Source organism: Catharus ustulatus, chromosome 15 (assembly GCF_009819885.2).
Source record: "Catharus ustulatus isolate bCatUst1 chromosome 15, bCatUst1.pri.v2, whole genome shotgun sequence".
NCBI lineage: Eukaryota > Metazoa > Chordata > Aves > Passeriformes > Turdidae > Catharus > Catharus ustulatus.
In genome coordinates, this window is record NC_046235.1 from 11,204,585 (window position 1) to 11,224,467 (window position 19,883).

Here is a 19,883-nt window from a genome sequence, read left to right on the forward strand (position 1 = left end):
TGCAAAATGATGGGAAGGGAAACTTCAATATGATTGTCATGGTAAATGAAGAGAACAGAAAAAAAAAGAAAAATCAAGATGCAATTTGGCAGTTTTCCATGTCAGTTTTCCCATTTCCCTCCCTCACTTTCTACAGAAGCAATCTGTCCTTTCCCTAAACGCTGAGCAATCCCAGCACTAAACTAATCAATATTAATAGCGATGGGTTTGGGAGGGGGAGGAGGGGAGAGGAGAGGAGGGATTACCCTGACCTTTTTCAACTCACACTGCCTCAGACGGCCACCAAGCAGCTGAAGAGAGAGCAGCCAGACGGTAATGCCATGTGGTTTTAGTAGCTTTTCATATTTTAAATTTTTTTTCCTTGTGAATATTTACTGTTGTCTCAGTGCAGATAGCAATGAAATCTGATTTTCTGCAGGAAGGGAAAAATATAATTACATCAGCCATCTCCGGGCCAAGCCTTGCCTTGATGGGAAACTCCACTGAAATAAAGGGAATAACGCCCAGGCTGGATTTTAACTTGAATTTCTTAATAGAAAGATGAATTGCATTAGGGAAGTTTTGACAGGTGAAATGCTGGCGTGCTTTGTGGATTTCTCTGTATTATAACAGAGTATAATCAAAGCCATTGAGCTGTGACTGGGATATGGAGCAAGAGCAAACAAAGGGCTGGGGGAACCGGTCCTCTATTGTTACGCTCAAGTGTCCACAGCAGCTCAGGGGATGGATGTACTCAGTACAAGGGGCTCAGAATGAAAGACAAATCCTATTAATTAAAAGGAAATCATAATTGAAGCTCTTTGTTCCTATTGGAGTTGGGGTTTATTGTAGATTTTCCAGTTAGCAGCATTTCTTAAAATACAGGTTAATGTCAGGGGGCACCGTGGATTACTGGTAATTAATAATTGTCTCTTTATTACTGATTATTCTTGTTGCCGTGTACAAAATATGATTTTTATAAATTTCATCTGAGAAATCTAGAGAAAAATTCTATTTATGCATTTCCTCTTTTGCTCAGAAAGAGCTAAGCCTCAGGGAAAGGTCCCAGATTGAGTGTTACGTTTGTGGGGGATTTTGAATAAACATTTTTATGGTATTTTAGTGTTTTTTCTCTTGAGGAGAAAATGCTTTGCAGATGGCTGATATCACAGCACTAGCTAATGAAGCCATGGGTGTGTTTTCCCTTTCTTTGTCAGGACCCATCATGTCCGACAAACCAGATTTTGCAGAAATTGAAACATTTGACAAGACCAAGCTGAAGAAGACAGAAACCAGAGAGAAAAATCCACTGCCCACTAAAGAAAGTAAGTGCTTATGAGGCTATTTGAAGTACGAGTAGCAAGGACATAATCCTTTCTGCAGTTCATATGCAAAATGAATACTAATCACAGGATTACAGGCTCAAACTCATCCCTGACTTTAAGTGGGGATAATACTAAGACTCTATGCCAGGCTTCCAAGGATATCAGTAATTGTAACCAATGGTACATTTTGTCTGAAAAACCCTTTCTGATGGGATTGCTCTTGCTTCTGCTAAAAGCAAGACCAGTGTTCCCCCTGGGTGCTGGTAACAGGATCAATCTGTTTGTAATTACCCTGTTACCAGCCCCTCTGGAGGCACAGGAGAACCTCTGTCCATCCCTGGCAGGCCAGGCAGCATCCCCAGAGGGTGCCCAGGCTCTGGATTTCATGTTCTCAGGCAGATGAGCTGCTGCCTCCCACTGGTACCTGCTGTCAGCCCTGGGCAGGAGACCTCCAGGCACCTTCTCTGGCAATAAGGCAGCAAACAAAACCATCACCATCCTCATCTAATAGACAATCTCAGAAACTCCTGAGCTTTTCTCTTGGGGTCTTCTCCCATACACACTATCTGTGCACAGGGAGCCAGATAAGGCTGGGATTCGTGTTCAGCTTCAGATATGAAAGGAGCATTTGGAACAGATTTTGTGAGTTTCTTTCAGAAGGGTATTTCTAATCACTGTGGATATATGTGCTGATAGCCATGCATGCTCAGTCCCTCAACACTGGATACCTGTTTCTTTCCCCTGTTTTATTATCCTTTGCTAATGCTAAATCTGTAAATACAAGGGGAGCTTTGCATGCCATGAACTGCTCCCTTCCAGCTATGAAGATGTGGGAATGACTTGTCATTTTCAGGATGACCAAAACAACCAATTATGGATTAAACCATTCTCTGGCTTTCAGCATGACCACAGCAATGGGTGTCCTGCAGAACCATTATCATTGAATCACAGAATGGTTTGGATTAGAAAGGCTTTTAAAGATCACCTTGTTTCATTCAACTCCATGCCATGGGCAAGGACACCTCCCCTATCCCAGGTTGCTCCAAGCCCCATCCAGACTGTCCTGGAACACTCCAAGGGGCAGGGCAGCCACAGCTTCTCTGGGAAACCTGTCCCAAGGCCTCACTCACAGGGAAGAATTTCTTTCTCACATCTAATCTAACCTTGGCCTCTATCAGTGTCAAGCCATTCCCCATTTCTCTGTCACTCCAGGCCCTTGTCCAAAGTCCCCCTCCAGCTCTTTTGTAGCTCCTTTAAGTGCTAGAAGGGGTTCTAAAGCATCCCCAGAGCCTTCTCTTCTTCAGGCTGTACACCCCCAAAACCCCCTCAGTCTGTGTCCATAGGAAGGCAAAGTTTATTGTTCATAAACAGTAATATTTACTGATGGTGTTTTTGTTTCCTGTTTCTCTGCCAGCTATCGAACAGGAAAAGCAAAGTGAAAGTACAGCCTGAGTATAAAATGGAAGATGTGACTGCTACTTCTTCAGTGGGGTTTTGGCTTCTGAGTTGGGTTGCTGTTTTGTCTCTCCCACCCCATATTTGTTGCCCATTTATTTTAGAAAACACTTGTTAATTTCATGTTCCCTGGAGAAGTTTGTTTTGTGTTTGTTGAAGAACATACTATGTATTTGTATTCTTAAAATTATAATTCCAAGTTGTGTATCAACCCCATTACTTGGCAAAAAAAGAAAAAAATTGCAAAGAAATTGTTTTCCTAAACCTCACAATAAACAGGTTTCTTCTGACCAACTGTCTTTGAGCCTTGCAGAAATCAAGTTTACACTGCAACTCTTACTAACATCCTTCCCCCTTTGTTTGCATTTCCACAGCAGCTGGGGGGTTTGGGCAGGTTGGGAAGGGTCACCCCAGGCACCCACAGGTCCCTTGGCTGGAGCACAGCCCCTCTCCATCATCTGTATCCCGCAGTATCCCAGACCCCAGATGGCACCAAGCCACAGGAGCCTCCCCTGGGTGGTTTCACAGCAGCCTGGAGCCTTCACTCCCATCCCTTGTGTCACTCAGGAGTGTTTCAGGGAACCCCCAGGGACGAGCTGTGTGCACCAGGAGCTCCTGCTCTTGGAAAGCCCCAGCCTGGCAGCAGGCACAGGTAAGAGGGGAAGCCACTGGCCTGCTTCAATCTTGTCCAGCAGTAGGTTAGAGGTTCCAAAGACAAGCACCCACTTACAAATTCCATGCCAAATTGATAGCTGGGCTGAGGACACACTCAGATTAACATTCCAGATGAAGAGAAGGCTGAAGCACTCTCTCTCCATAGCCTTTTTCTCTCTCTAACTTGCAAAGATCCAGTCAGCCTTGGCATAAGTGCAGCACAAACACAGCCTTTGGCCTTTCTCATGCCAAGCACTACAGGAACGAGGGAAGGTGGAAGGAAGAGGGGAAATTAAGTATTGCATTGATTTTTAGGGATGAGAGAAAGACCTTTAGCAGCACAGGGGTGTAAGACACAAACCTTCAAAACAAGAAAGGTCTCCCTACATCTTCATTACTGGTAGAGCAATAACATCCTCACTGATCTGCAGAGGACTTGGCAAAAATGGACTCTGGTACCAGCTCAGGGGACTCTCAATTACATGGTATCACATTATCTCTGGAATTAATTTGCAATCATATTAGAAAAACAAGTGCTTACTCTGGGCAGATAAACTGCTGTCCCTGGAGCTTCAGGTTGATCCTACTTGTGCTGTGAGGTGAGAGTAGCTCTGTGTACTTCAGCAGGGTTAGTCTGGGCTTGTAGCTGAATAAGGTGAGGCAGAACACAACCTACAGGCTCCAGAAAACAGAAGAGAATGGGAAAGCTCCTGTTTACTTAAGGGCTGTTTGACACTTGACATTGAATGTGCATAGTCAGAACTGCAATTAAAAGTAGCAGTGGATCCACAAGACTCTGACCTTTGCTGGTAACAGAAAGTAACCAGAGGTGAGCAGGAGACCAAAGGAAAACACAGGGCAAGAGGACCCATGATTTCTGTCCCAGCTTGGTTAACGTGGTGGTGTCCAAAGGGCTGAGGCTGCTGTTTCAATCCTTATTCAGCAGTTCAACACTGCTGATGTTTTCTTTTCATGACCAAGGGTTTTTTTCACTTTCTCATTTGAGGACCCCTTGGCACCTGACTCAAAGGGGTGTTTATTTTAAGATAGCTGGATTTATTAATACTGATTTTTATATAAAAGGTAAGGAATGTGAGAGGCTGAGCAACAAAGAAAACAGGGCTCTTTTCTTTGTGACTCATGCCCTCCCCTCACCCCTGCACACTTTTGGGGTCAAGAAGCTTCTGACATTATTTAAATATTTGCTTTGATGATGGTTCCTTCCTGGAAGAAGTGTTTAGAGATAGAACTTAGAGCAACACCACCTATAGAAATCTGTAGAGCTCTTACTGTTCAACCAGATTCATTCACCCCGTTACTTCCCCCAGGATGGTTTTTAAGCTCTGTCCTGCACTCAGCAGTAAGGCCACAGATGAAACTTTGGCCTTGGTTTTGTCCCACATGATGATCTCCCTCCATTTCTGCCAGTTCAGAGCATCTGCCAACTCATTCAGCAAATACACTGTAAATCACCAAAAACTTCTTTGGCATCACTGAAACAGGGGCCCACAAGTTCTCCCAAAAACCAAAGGTCTGGACTGTGTCCTCAGCCTGCATTTTTTGGACAGAGCAGGAGGGAGGTCTGGCCAAAGCAAGAAAACAACAGAGATATTCTCCTCTTGCATTTGGCAGCACAGCTCAGGTTTGCCCAAGCACTTGGCTCATGGCTGCTCCTGGTGCTGCTGCAGGGCTCAGTCTCCCCCCATGAAGCTTGCTCCTAATTTAGCTGTTTGAATGTAAAGCCTGAAACGGTAAACCAAACAGCTCAGTGTTTTTATCCACACATCTCACCCCACTAAATAGGCTGAGAAGAACTTTAGTCACATTCCCCACCCCTGGATCTGACTACAAAGGCTACGAACACCTGCACACCTGGAAAAGCTCCTCAAGGTTAAAGGCCAGATCTTCCCAGCTTTCCCCCACCTGCCCCAGGTGGAGCATGGCTTTATGGCAGGGCTTGGGGAGTTCTTCTTTCACAATTACCAGTTTAGAGAGGCTCAAAGTTAAAAACTCATAGCTGCACTACTCTGATTTGAGGAACTTCCCTCTCTGCTGCTGGAGGAGACCATTTCAACTTAGAAACAGGGAGATTAAAGTTTATCAAACGCAGGGACAGGTTTGGCTCCCTGTTATCTTAACCAAAGAGCATTACAGCCCTTATCTGTGGGGCAAGCTGGGGACACCAACCAGGAAACTGCTCCTTACTTCAGGCTGAGACAGGGAATTTTCATCCTTCAGGCATTACACAAGGAAATAGTTTTTGCTGCTATTGAGAGGTAGCTATGAACAGAGCCAAGCCAAGCTAAACCAAAGCAAACACCTTACCCACACCTAGGAAACACCTTCTGGGCATTAACCTGACCTTCACTCCCTGGAAGAGCATCCTCCAGCTCCAAGGATCCCCAACAGCCACCCACTCCAGGAGCTGAGGCCTTTTCCCAGCTCATCAGCAAACAGACGCAGCTCCAGGTGGGAAACTCAAATATTTCTGTCAATTAGCAGCAGCCCCTCGCTGTTATGTAAAGGTATATAAATGAGATGTTACCCTGTAACTCCTACAAAGGAAAAACACCTTCCATGCTAACTTATGACACAAAAAAAAAATCATTATATGCAGATGAACACTATATGCAGATAAACACCCACTTTCTTGGCATCACCATTAAGCCAGTTTTGCCCCCTGGATCCCAGGGACAGGGCCAACCCTCTCAGGATCTTGGCCAAGTCCACCTGCCCCTGTGAGTCACCTTGAATTGCTGTGCACAGTTGCAGCAAGCCCTGGCTGGGCAGAGGAAATCTGCATTCCTGTCGTGGTTATACCAAAGTGAGTTGATTTAATAAATCTCATTAGGCAGGCATTTGATAGCAGCGAAACCAGGGAGAGCAAGCTCTGAGCTTAGATCTCCCAGGCAAAGGGCATGTGTGTTCCTCCTCAGCTGTAAGGTCCTGGAGGTCTTGCCAGCCAGCTCAGATACCACAGCTGAGTCTCAAAGCACATGTGGGGTTTTTTTCAAATATATTTGGGTCATTATCCCCATGACTGTGAGACATGCCACAGCTCTACAGTGACAAGGGCAACGTGTTTTGGCCAGTGGCTTGGCCCCCACAACAAAAGCTGGGATGCTTTTGCAAGGCTAAGGCTGGAGAAGTCTTTGGAAAACATCTTTGAGTGTTTGTTCTGCCCTAAGCACTGGTCCTGATGGAGCAGAGACCTCTCCTGCTAAGAGAGGATCAGGGAAAGAAACAGGGGAGAGATGTGAGCAAATGAAGATCTGCAAAAGCTCTGTGAGATCAGGGGCCTGAACTGCACGGCGTGGGAAGGAGGTCAGGGGCTGGGAGTGCAGCCAGGGAGGTGCCCACGGCAGCAGAAACTCAAGGCAGAAGAAGCCAGGGTGGTTCTCATGCCTCTGCCTGGCTCACTCCTTGTTTTTCCAAAAACACAGGGTGAAAACAATAGTCTTTTGAACAGCACTAACCTTCTGGTGCCAAGCTGGGGGAGCCTCCCACACCGTGCCCAGGCAAACAAAGGCACTGTGTCCTGCTGGAGCCCTGGCACAGCAGCCAGCCCTGGCCTCTCCACCTGCTCCCACCCAGCGTGTCCATGAGTCCGGGGAGCTCTGGCTGTCCCAGCCCGATGCCAGGGCCGGCTGGGGCTGAGCCAGGCTGTGCAGAGCAGGTGTGCCCTGTGCAGGGCTTCTCCTCCAGCTCCAGCCCCTCAAACTGACAGCAGGGAAAGCTCTGCTCCCATCTCCGGCTCCATGTGCTCGCTGTCTCGTCAGGAGAGCTGCCTTGGGAAGGAACAGTTGCTGGTGATGGTTTGTGCATATCTTGTAAGCTGTGCTGACAACAGCTCTTGACAACTCCTACCATCAACTGCAAATCTCCCAGAGCTTCGTGTTTGCTTCAAGGCCCGGGTCCAGAATTCATTCAGTCTGTGGGGAATCAGTAAGAAAGGAAGAGGAGGGGGGACCAAAAGGGGGTTTCTAGCTGCTTTGGTCAAAGAGAGATGTGAAAATGAGGTGTCTTAGGGCTCCAGCAATAGGCAGTGAAAAAAAAAGAATGAGAATTTAAAAAATAAATAAAATAAACAATTTCAGGAATTTTAAGCTGGTCTCATGAATTCAGAAGCCAACCGGTATCAAAATTTTTGATTTGGTGAAGTTGCAACAACAAGGGAGAAAAAAAATTGTGTGTGACTCCAAGTGGGTGTTTTCAAACAGCATCTTGTTTGGGGAAAATAATCCCTCTTGGTCTGCTTTGTTTTCTCATGATACTGGAAGAAGAGAGAAGAATTGGGGTTTTATTTTTCTATCTAGTCACGGGAGCTGCCTCAGGTCACACTTGACCCCAGCTGGTCCCCTCATCCTTGCTAGCACTGGGAGGAGTCACCACCACAAAGTGTTAAAGAAACACGTGTGCAGGTCCAAAATCACACATTTCATTTAGCAATGAAGAAATCGGGCATGAGGAGCCTCGGCTGAAGGCGTGTGCTTTTGGGGCTGAGCCCAAGGACAGGGCTGGAGCAGCAGGGATGCCCTGGGGCAGCTCCCACTGCCAGGACCCTTCTCCCCAGGGAGCAGGAGTAGCAATAGCTTATGGTACTGCAATAGCTCCATAATGGCTTTATAATAGCTCCAGCCTCTTCAGTGCTCCCCAGACTCAGTGTTTTATTTCGGTCCTGTCCAGGCTCTTATTTCAGTGGGATCTGGGTGACCCGAGCCCACAGTGCTGCTCCTGGCCACGCACATCGACCGCAGCACGGACCTCACGGGGTGCCAGGGCACCGGGAGGAAGGAGGTGTCACACAGCCTGTGCCAGCTGCTGTGCCCTCCCCAGGAAGGCTGAGGACTTCGGTGGCATCAACCCAGAGCGAGATGGGGACAGCCACAGCGAGGGGACCCTGGGGCCAGGAAGGCTCTGGGTGCTGCTGGTGGGTTGCTCTTGCCCGCCCAACTCCATCACGGCCAGATGAACCACAGATCCACAACAGAGAGTTGCGTTTGTTTGTTTGTTTGTTTGTTTGTTTTCCCTCGATACATCTTGAAAATCGCAGGGCTTGGCCAGCCAGCCCGAGCAATGAGCACGGAAATCTCGCCCGAGGTTGTTGCGGGATTGCTGCACAGCTTCCACTGCTGCAGGGGCTCGGGTGCTGGGGTACCCTGCAGCCTGAGCCCCCCTGAGCCCCCTGAACCCCCTGAGCCCCCCCTGATCCCCCCCTGATCCCTCTGAGCCCCCTGATCCCCCTGTGCCCCCCTGAGCCCCCCTGAGCCCCTCTGTGCCCCCTGAGCCCCCTGAGCCCCCCTGATCCCTCTGAGCCCCCCTGAGCCACCCTGTGCCCCCTGTGCCCCCCTGAGCCCCCTGAGCCCCCCCGGCTGTTGGCAGGGGCTGGCACCGTTGCCGTGCGGGCCCGTCCCACAGGGGGGAGCCTTGTCACCAGCCTGCGGGGACACTGCCGGGACATCCCCAGCGCATTGCCACCCCTCCGAGCTCAGGGACGCAGAGCGAACTGCGCTCGGATCACGGGCTGGGCAGGGATCCCTCCAGAGCCACCACAGCTCAGAGCTGATCTGGCATTTACCGAGCCAATGCACATGATCGAGGAAATCTGTTTCTAAAGGGTGTCACTGGGAAGAAATCACCCCATGGAGTGTCCTAACAGTTTTCTGGAGGATGCTGATGAGCTGAACCCCTGAGTCAGATCCCCACCTTACACATTCCCATTGGATCAACTTTAAAATGAACAGTAAAGGTCTAAAACTTGTTTGGTAAAACCAGAGACTTTGCAAACAGCTGTCATCCCGCTCTGACCTCAGGTAACACTGGAGCTGTCTCCTTCCACCTCAAAGATCATAAATGCATGGCACCACCAGACTGATGGAAGCGAGGTATGAACCTGGCATCAGTGCCCAGTGTGAAATGGAAATACGGAGCTCAGCCCTGTGAGAAGACAGGCAAAGCAGGAGGGGTTTCCTTAGGGGGAACCAGAGCAAAGTGCCAGGGCCCACAGGGGGAACAAACCCCTCAGCAGCACAGGCTCCCACCACCTTTGTGTGCAAAGCCAGGGCCAGAAGCAACTTTTCTCCTCACTTTGTTTTCCCCAGCAAAACTCAAAGAATTTTTGAGGTTGCTCTCAGTCCAGATTCCTCAAGAGGAAGCCACAGCTTTTTGCACTTGGAATCACCTCTGTCCAAAGAAACAAAGACAAATTTAAAGAAAATATTCATGGCTCAAATCATCATTTTCAAAACCTCCCACACTGAGCATGCCAGACAGAGCCAGCAGCAACACCCATATCATCCAACTCAGAATTTAAGATCTTTGGGCTTGATCTGTGACATGAAATGGATGGGGGACAGGAGGGATGACAGAGCCTCAGCCTCAAAGGGGTAATACAAGGACCCATGCTGGGAAAGGACGGGGAGCTCCACGTGAACCAGGTTGTAATCAGTTAATTTAACTTGAGTTTGGCTGGGAATAATTAAGAAGGAGGTGATAATTTTCCTCTGTATCAAGTGCCCAATCTCTTCCTGGACAGGTTTTCACCTGGGATGTGACACCTTGCCAGGACAGAGATCTGGTCTCTGCATGCAGATGCCCAGGCAGTAACCTATCAGCTGCACTGACACTGTTTGCATGACACTTCCTTTAAAGAGGGAGAGAAAAACAAAACACTTGTTCCTGCTTTATAAGGCTGCTGTGTAAACAGCCCTGTAGGTTTTGGGGAACACACCTGAAGGAGGCAGGTGAGCTGAGGTTGATCAGGTCATGGAGCTGCCTCTCCAGGGCTGACTGGGCAGCCAATCCTCTCTAGAGCTTTCCCCAGAGATGGGCACTGCTGCTGACAGGGTGAAATCCCCCTCCACCCCAATTCACTGGGGACAGTGGCTGGAGGGTTCCTGACCCATCTCCCAGCCTATCCTCCCCCCCACAGTGGGGCCATGCTCATCCACCTCACTCCTGACACATAATGAGCCCACAGAAAGTTAAATTTACATCTTGAGCCCTCTTGTCAATGGAATAAAAGGTTCCTCACCCATTTTCTCGTTTCTAGCCTAAACACATTGTCCCATGCACACAGATCCAAGAGCTCTGCAATGCTCTGAGGCCTTTTCTACAACCCCAATCAGGACAAGCCCAAATCACCTTGCCAGTCCTTGCTGGGAAGCATCTATGTCCCTGGCCAGCTTGTGTGTAGAAAGATCAGAATTTGGTTCCAAACCTCCATTTTTTTTTTCATACGTGGAACCAAACCTGGAGATTCCTGTGGTGCTGACTTCTATCCCAGGATGTGCTTCTTTCAGTAGGAAAGGCCCTTACCTTGGACTTGATTTTTTGTGGCCTCACTGACTAAGTCCACTGTTCACCCTGTCATGCTGCATGAGGTTGTGCTGGGAATCAGGGTTAAAATTAAGATGGAAAAACTGGGTGCATTGGTACAGCTGAGGGCACAAAGTGCTGCTGGGAGACAGAACTTCTTGGGATAATTTTTTTCACTGGGAAAGCACACCCTAAGCTGGCTCTGTTGGGTGGTTTAATATTGTTTTCAGGGAATATCAGGCTACTTCTGTGTGCCAAAACAGGCATGAAGAGGACCAAGCCTGTGGGGTAGGTGTGGCACAATACCTGATTTCAGTTATATCTCCCTCCCCAACTACTATTCATTAATCAAAACATGTTCATTATACATGTGAAACTCCACCCAGCACTGCCAGGTCCTGCCTCTGTTTGCTCCTGCAAACTGCAGCAGCCTGCTGGGACTGTGCAGCAGGGAGAACAATAGGGACATATTTTCCCAATACAGGAAAGCCGAGAAGACTAAAAATAACAATTCCTAGAAGAGCTGGGTGCACAAGAGGGCTGCCCCAGGCCCTGGGATGGAGTGTTGTGCAGCACGGGGACACATCCCCCTTGCCCTGCACAGACCAAGGGCTTGAGGGGCTTCCTGGGGAGAGCAGTGTGGGAGAGCACCATAAAACATCCTCCACCTCACCACTGAGGCGGTGGCTTTCTAATTACCCAGGTGGGTTTCTATTGTCAGGAGGGCAGCAATGCAGGATTTGACGCCAGGGCTCTGAATGTGTCACCTGCCCAGGGCAATTTAGCAAGTGGTCTGTGCTTTATTTTCTTGTTGTCCACAGCCATGGGGCAGCACAAGCCAAAGCCCCAGCCCTGTGGGACCTGCCACCCTGATAAACTGATTTACCTTATGTCTGCCTTCCCTTAAAACCCACATTGGGGTATGAAAAGGGTTTTGTGGGTGCATGGGGCTGTGTATGTGATCCTGGTCTCTTTAATTAGGGCAGGTAACAAAATGCTTTAGGATATTGACCATCCCATGAAAAGCAGTGCCTGTTTGGTTACATAGCAAGAAAATAAGAAACAAAGCTTCAACATTTTATTACAAAAGTCGAGGGCGTCCAGCAGACACTCAGGACATTGCTTTGCCAACAGCCTCAGCACCACACAGTGAAGGCTCTGGTGCTGCCTCCATGCTGGGCATGGATGGCTCATGAGGTCCAGGCTGCCCAGGATCACTGATAGGGCACATTCTTCATAACCAGGTAAATTCAACAGAATTTGCCTTCCAGACTTTTTTTTTCCAGAACCAAACCAAAAGCAGGTCTCTAGACAGTGGGAAAATCAAAGGGAAACACCTTCAGCACTGTTTCTCAGATGACCCATGGGGTGACCAGTGGGCTGTTCCCGTGGACAATGGGGGACTTACAGAGAAAAGCACCAAAATCAGCTTCTAAATAGCTCTACCCAGTTCAGCTCTGCCATTGATCCACCCTGAGATCTCCAGACCACCCATTTCTGTGCCTAAGTTTACCCAGCTGCAAACAGATATGTACATTTAATCATTTCTACTGCAAGGACATTGCATGAAGTGTTCTGTAAGTACAAATTTATTAACACAGCAAGACCCAAGTCTGCTTTTGCCTAAGGTGGAAAAGTCAAGCAGTGATACAATTGGGATCATTGCTGGGTGACCTGCAGAAGTGCTGGCTCCTGCTTGCCAGGCCTGAGCAGTTAATGCGGAAAAAATCCTGGAGCAGTGTGGGAAGGCTTGTCCCAGCATGCTGCTTTGTTTGCTGACAACTAGTGCAAGTGACAACGTTATGAGTGACTTTTAAGATCGCTGTGACTTTAATTAGAAAGGACAATTTTAATAGCCTGGGCAAAGAGCTGTGTGGTCCTGCCAGCGGCTGCTTGCGGCACGGCTCACGCCCAGGGACGCTGTTATTCCTCTGGCATGTGATAGCAATATCATGTGTGAACTGACAGAGCAGACATGCCAACATTTTTTTAGCTGCACAAGCTGTCTCAGACAAGAAAAAAACCCCATCTATATGGCCTCAGGGGCAGCCAGACGCAACCCCCCAAAATTACCTGTGTGCATATAGAAAAGGCACACAGATTTCCAAGACATATGCATGGGCTAAATTTAATCAATGAGCTTTCCTGATACATGGGAAACACTTCATTCCCAGTAATTGTCCTTTGACAGCTCTAACAAGTAGGATCTGTTTGGGATGGTAATGATTAAAATGCTGACTCACAGAGGGTTTTCCATGCTGGTGGGACTGCACCAGCTTTGTGCTCACTTGGAAGGTATTTTGCATCTCTGCTTTTCAACCAATCTGCAATTTTAATCCTCTGGTTACAAACGGGTTGTTTGAGGCTTTGCCCAGCTGACTCCAGGTTTCCCTTCTGCAGAGTCTAGAGGGAGAGGGCTCTCCCCTCACTCGCTGAGGGGCAGCAGGACAGGGAGAATCCCTGTGTTTCTGCAGCCAGGAGCAGTGAGGAGCTGGTCTGTCTGTCTGCTCCAGGCAGGACAGTGACAGGTCTCCAGCAGCCGAAGCTGAGCCCGCAGGCCTGCACTTCAGACACCAGCTGTTAGGTGTTAAACGCCAGGGCAGGCTGCTGGCTCTGCAATGCTCTTGAGCATTTCATGGCAGGACACAAAACTACAAGGTATTGAGGTGCATCCCCTGGCTGTCCATTGCACTGCCGGCTGTGGCCATTTGCCTCAGTGTGGAAATGGGGTTTGTCCCTGTATGTCCCCTCCTGCTTGTGGGGCAGCTCCCCAGGTGCCATGTCCAATGCAATTCCATTCCTTTGAACCTGACTTTTGCTGCTTTTTCATCAGTCCCCTTGCAGCAGCAGTGATTAACTCGGGGAGATGGGTGTACCCCAGGGTTAGTCAGAGAGCTGAGAGAAGGAGGAAAAAGGCAGCGCCTCTGCCTGCCACAGAGGCTAAGAGCCATCACGGGCAGATGCTGTGTCTGTGTGCCACGGGAGAGCGGGGGGCTGTCTGTCTCTGCTGGCACAGCACAGCACTGATCTGGGGCCAAGTGCTCACACTGCCCTGTGGAGCAGCCAGGATCCCTGCCCAGGGTGAGCCAGCCCCCAGTGGGACCATTCACCCACAGGAAAACAGACCAACAAGTTTCCATGAACACCATCTCCCCATTCCTCCATCAGCTGCATCACAGCTCCTCAGAACCCTTAATGATATTGGCTCTAACTACCAAAAGGCTTTTTGGGTTTCCTCTGATATGGATTTTCCTTTCCCAAGCACAGATGATGGCTCAGCTGCAGCAGAGGCCCCTCGTTCACTCAGGAATGGGCAGCTCCTGTCTGGAGCAGCAGCAGCAGCGATGCCTTTGCTGCAGCAGCCTTCACCGTAAGGAAATTGCCAACCCCAGAAAACTGTTCCCCTAATTACAGCGTTGGAGAAAACCACATAAATGATTCACAGAGTGTTCCCAAGCTGCAGCCGCGTAAATTAGAGACATTTCCAAATGCTACTGAGCCATGCTCGCTGTTATCAGGATCGAAATGCAGAAACTTTCATCATAAAGAGGCGAGAAGGAAAAAACCTGCCATTAAACGCATCTCTGCAAGACCTGGGAGGTCTATCCCCTATAGATCTTTACAGAAAGGTTGTTAAAACTCCTCGGGGAATTCTCATAGGAGGGAGCAGGCAGATAGCAGGGGAACTATAGAAATGCATCTGCTTGTTATTTCAGAGGGACATGGGGATGGAGCCTCTGCTGGCAAGCAGAGGATGAAAAGAAGGCAAGAGGACCTGGGGCCGGCAGAAAGGGATGGTTGGTGGCAGGGAAGAGAGTTAAAAGTGTCCCATTGTTAGGGAAGTTTGCTCTCCTTCAGACCATCCCGCTCCCAGGGACACCCGCCGCCTTTTGAAGTGCAACCTTAGGCGGTTCCTTGTCACCCATTGGAGCGGGAGCTTTTTTACCACATTAAGTCATTGGGTAGCAAATGAATGGGGGGTTTTGACTATTCACAACTTCACCTTATAAATATCAGGGTTGGAGGTTGCTGCAGCTTTGCTCCATCCCTGTAGCTCACCTTGGGAAGGAGAGGAGGGAGGCGGCCCCGCTTGTGTGGAGACCTGCGGTGAGGAGAGCTACGGAGCAGCCAAAGGGATCCAACCCCACGCCTTGTGACAGCCATGAAGAGAAACACCCTCCTCGTCCTCTCCATCACAGGGGTCTACAGTGCCATTCTCCACACAGCAGCATGGTAGGGTCCAACTCAGTGGAAAGGGCATTTTTTTAGAGGTGCTCTTCAGCCTGTGGTAAGGTGATTCATTTTATTTTCTTTGTTTCAGGTCTGTGAATAACTTTCTGATGACAGGACCTAAGGTAATTAACATATTGTCTGTCAGGAATTTAAATGGAGTGATTTTGTTTTGCAAATGGGAAATAGTACTTTCCAAGAAACCAGACTTTCCAGAGCATATCGGCTCCAAGTCCTGCCAAGCACAGAGGGAAAGGACTCACAACCTGCTTATGCGTTTTCACAGCTAAAGGCTCAAACAGGGTGGATTTTAACGCCGCTGTTTCCCATGCCAGGCTTACCTGACGTACTCGGGCAGCGTGGCGGCCGGGGCGCACAGCGGGATGGAGGAGTGCAAGTTCCAGTTCGGCTGGGAGCGCTGGAACTGCCCCGAGAGTGCCCTGCAGCTCTCCACCCACAACCGGCTGCGCAGCGGTGAGTGCTCCTCCACCTGCGGCACCTCCTGCCCGGGATGCTCGGGGTGACAGCTGCCATCTGCTCCGCAGAGAGCTGGTGCTCATTTAACCGACTGATGGAAAAGGGCCCCACTGTCCCAAACATCACTGTTGATTTTCCTTCATGTGTATTAACTGGTGTCATAAATAGCACTAACATTTTCCTAGGGATCCCAGGCTCAGTCTTTCCCGCAGTGCTGCTGCATGGATCTGCTCCTTCCCCTCTGTGCGCAGAATCCCGGGGCGTGCAGTGCTAAGAAACCCCAGCTTCCAGTAGGCAGAAGTGCAGGAGAGGCAAAGGGAGAAACCAGAGATGTGTACTAAGAAACTGCCTTCATAAGAAAGCTGTGGATATATTTCAATATTATCTATTCCTTTTACCCAGAGCAACATCTCTATTTGAATCTCTTCAGAAAGCCAAAAAGGACTACACTAGGAGTGTAGGTGCAGACAGCTGTTAGCACACGTTCAAAGGATCAATGACCATTTTCTCCAGCAGGCAAGATCAAAGCACAACATACCCCCAGGCAGGGAAGGACAGAGATGAAATGAGTGCCAGGTGAAAGGAGAAATAACTCACCTTGGCCAGAGCATTTCCTTAAAATCCTACCCCTGGCAAGAACTTCCATCCCCTGTATGGACACCTGCACAATATGATATCAAATTGCTGTATCCTATGATGCTGAAGCCTGAAAAGATCCAGTCACGAGCATTTAATTTCTGTAGCACCTTACCTTTTGCACAGAGTGCGTGACTATTTTCTCCTTGTACCTTCGCAGCACAGATCTTCATTCCTGATAATCTGGGACTGATGTCTATATTTGCATGTGACAGCTTTTTTCCTCCCCTCTCCCTCAGCTACCCGGGAAACCTCCTTTGTGCACGCCATCAGCTCGGCCGGGGTGATGTACACCCTCACCAGGAACTGCAGCCTGGGAGACTTCGAGAGCTGCGGCTGTGACGACTCCAGGAACGGCCGCGTCGGTGAGTGACCGTCCCAGGACAGGCTGACCCCGTCCCTCTGTCCCCACACACCTCAGATCTGTGCTCAAGCCTGTCTGTGCTGCAGGTGGCCGAGGCTGGGTCTGGGGAGGATGCAGTGACAACGTGGAGTTTGGGGAGAAGGTTTCCAAGCTCTTCGTGGATGCCTTGGAAACAGGACACGACACCCGCGCGCTGATTAACCTGCACAACAATGAAGTTGGGAGACTTGTAAGTAATAATAATAGCAATAGCAATAATGTCTATATTGAAAACAATATCTAGGCTGTTCAGGTACCCATTTTCAGGTCCCTGTGACAATCTAGGCCTGGTAGTGGTTGCATGGGGGAAAAAAACACAGCCAGAATCTGGCCTTGAACCTCAACACAGGGCATCAAAGTAAGTTGTTCCCACTTCCATCCTCTGCAGCTGTGTAATGCAGTTAACTGCTGGCACACACCACTTATTAAAAAATGCATGGGGTTTGTACTCACCTCTAGGCTTGTCTGTAAAACAAAGCCAGAACCACCTTCTTACTTTCTTGCAATATGCATTTCCAAGCTCTTTGGCCAGGAAGCCAGGTGTGAGCTGGCCCTGCTCACAAGCCAGCCAGACTCGCCCCCACTCCTTCCTGGGCCATGTAAGCTCTCAGCATCTTGCCAAACCTCCTTGTCTGTAAAAACAAGGATGACAACACTTAACATACCTATCTCATAGGGTGTGTCAAGGCTTAATCTCACATAGATACCAGTGATTGGGACCTTATAAATACCAGAGGGAGATAGGCAGATAATATCTGTGAAGTGCTTGGCCTGGAGGAGATGCAGACAGGTTGGGTATGATTATTCCAAAGCAGTTTCACACATTTTGAATGAAACCTCTGAAAGGGACATGGGTTGATGCTGGTGAGTGGCATGAGAAGGGCATGACCTGACAAAGGCACCTTTTTCCTGGCCTGGATTCTCCTGGAAGGGCTGGGGACAACAGTTTATGCCCACTTACCTCTGGGACAGATGTTTTCCAGGAATAAGAGCATCAGCTCTTGGAAGTCATGCCAAGCACGAGCCACTTTAAATGCAGCATCCCCAAATTACAAGTGCTGTAGAGCCTGATTTTGAGATTTCCTAATTTCCTCATTTCTTCATCTCATCCGCCAAGGCAGTGAAGGACACAATGAAGAGAGCCTGCAAGTGCCACGGGGTGTCGGGCAGCTGCAGCATCCAGACCTGCTGGCTGCAACTCGCCGAGTTCCGTGAGGTCGGCAACTACCTGAAGATCAAATACGACCAAGCCCACAAGCTGGAGATGGACAAGAGGCGCATGAGAGCTGGCAACAGCGCTGACAGCCGTGGGGCCACGGCAGAGACCTTCCACCACATCCACGCCACCGAGCTCGTCTTCCTGGAGGACTCGCCCGACTACTGCACCAGGAACGCCAGCCTGGGCCACCACGGCACCGAGGGCCGCGAGTGCCTGCAGACCGGCAAGAACCTCTCCCAGTGGGAGAAGAGGAGCTGCCGGCGGCTCTGCACCGAGTGCGGGCTGCGGGTGGAGGAGCGGAGGACAGAGGTGGTGGCCAGCTGCAATTGCAAGTTCCACTGGTGCTGCACGGTGCGCTGCGAGCAGTGCCGGACGCTGGTGGCCAAGCACTTCTGCAGCCGCCGCGACTCCGCCGCCCCCAACCACATCAGGCAGAGGAACAGGGGCCACAGGAGATAGGGGATGCTTTGGTGTCCTCGTGCTGAGGAAGGAGAGTCCTGGGGTCCGGAGGGCTGAGTGTGCACCGTGTGAGGTGATGGGGTCTCCTGTGGATGCGGTTGGGATTAGGAAGCACAAGGCACAAGCAATGAGGGACCATGATCCATCTTGCTTCCGTGTTTTTTCTCAGCATTTACCAGTAGCTTCTCTCTTCTTGGGCGTCACTTTATCTGTGTGTTTGGCGGAGGGAGGAATTTCATGGTTTAGGCAGGCTCAGCCCCTTGTGCCCTTGCCAGTGGTTCTGCCAATGCCAGCAGTGGTGCCCCAGCCCTGCAGCCAGAAAGGTGGGAGCAGGTGCTGTGGCCAGAAGTGGATCCAGCCGGGTGATCCCATCCCTGCAGCCTCAGCTCCCAGCCGTTCGTGCACAGCAGCTGCTTGGCAGCATTTCTGGAGGAAAACTTATGCACTTTGTGATGTGAGAGGACGTTTGACACTGTTGTCATATGTATTACCACAGCTGCAGTCTTTTGAGGGTTTTGAAAAGTTTACAGCCAGTGTTTGCATATTTCCCTCCCCCCCGCTCCTTTTTTTGTTTTTCTCCTCCTTTCTGAATTTTGTATTTTGGCACAATAAACCTTGCCACAAATAGACAATAGTTTCAGGTATTTGTACTGGATAAAACCAAGCAGTTTGCAGCTATTTTTCTTTTATTTTAAATTAGCAGATAAGAATTCAGAATTCTTTATGCCTACTGTTGTTTATTAATAAGTTGTATTATTGCTTAGCACAATCTGTTTTCACTATATATTTTGAAGGTATCCCTTAAGAGTTAGATTTTGGACTGTATTTTGCAATAAACCACAATGAAAAGAATTGCCTTTTTCCTTTCTGGCTTCCTAGCAGTATGATTTTAGGTGCAAAATTGTCCCTTTCTGTGTAAAACCCAGCACTTCCACGAATTTCCTCATCATTGATCCAAAAGCCACCAAGGGCAGTGGGTTTGTTCTCCTGGATCTCACTAAGTTGGCTCCAGCCTCCAGTCCCCGGAGGGTTGGCTTTAGTACCTATCAGCATAATCTCGCCCTTTCCAAGTGCTGAGTATGCAGACACAGCCTGGCTAAAGCCGATTTCGAAGCTCCCAAAGTGTCTTTAATTTGCCTCGGCCCGACATCCCCCAGACAATGCGGGGCTGCCCCGCTTTGATGTGGAAAGCGTCACCATCGGCAGCGCTGCAAATTTCTTGGAGGCACGAGAGGAACCCTTTGAACTGGAGCAGGAGAGAAAACTTGGGGACAGTTGTGAATGCGTCTGCAGGTTCCCTGCTGCTCCGGGTGCCGACAGCCCGGGCCGGGTCGGGGAGGGCAGGAGGGGACAGCGCTGGCGGCTGCTGTCCCAGGGCATGTCCTGCTGCTGTCCCAGGGCAGGTCCTGCTGCTGTCCCAGGGCAGGTCCTGCTGCTGTCCCAGGGCAGATCCTGCTGCTGTCCCAGGGCAGGTCCTGCTGCTGTCCCAGGGCAGGTCCTGCTGCTGTCCCAGGGCAGATCCTGCTGCTGTCCCAGGGCAGGTCCTGCTGCTGTCCCAGGGCAGGTCCTGCTGCTGTCACAGGGCAGGTCCTGCTGCTGTCCCGGGGCATGTCCTGCTGCTGTCCCGGGGCAGGTCCTGCTGCTGTCCCAGGGCAGGTCCTGCTGCTGTCCCAGGGCAGATCCTGCTGCTGTCCCAGGGCAGATCCTGCTGCTGTCCCGGGGCAGGTCC

At 49.8% G+C, this 19,883-nt stretch overlaps 2 protein-coding genes across 2 annotated transcripts; both read left to right on the forward strand.

Annotated features, from left to right (window-relative positions):
* Positions 1 to 205: 205 nt before the first annotated feature.
* On the forward strand, positions 206 to 3,053 carry LOC117003343 (thymosin beta-12-like). Its single transcript, XM_033073222.2, has 3 exons — positions 206 to 312; positions 1,197 to 1,304; positions 2,719 to 3,053. Exons 2-3 carry the CDS (start codon positions 1,205 to 1,207, stop codon positions 2,754 to 2,756), a joined length of 138 nt encoding a protein of 45 aa, XP_032929113.1. The 5' UTR covers positions 206 to 312; positions 1,197 to 1,204; the 3' UTR covers positions 2,757 to 3,053.
* An 11,808-nt stretch (positions 3,054 to 14,861) lies between these two features.
* Positions 14,862 to 18,157, forward strand: WNT8A (Wnt family member 8A). Its single transcript, XM_033073394.1, has 6 exons — positions 14,862 to 14,963; positions 15,052 to 15,085; positions 15,296 to 15,434; positions 16,313 to 16,438; positions 16,524 to 16,666; positions 17,594 to 18,157. Exons 1-6 carry the CDS (start codon positions 14,893 to 14,895, stop codon positions 18,152 to 18,154), a joined length of 1,074 nt encoding a protein of 357 aa, XP_032929285.1. The 5' UTR covers positions 14,862 to 14,892; the 3' UTR covers positions 18,155 to 18,157.
* Positions 18,158 to 19,883: the final 1,726 nt, after the last annotated feature.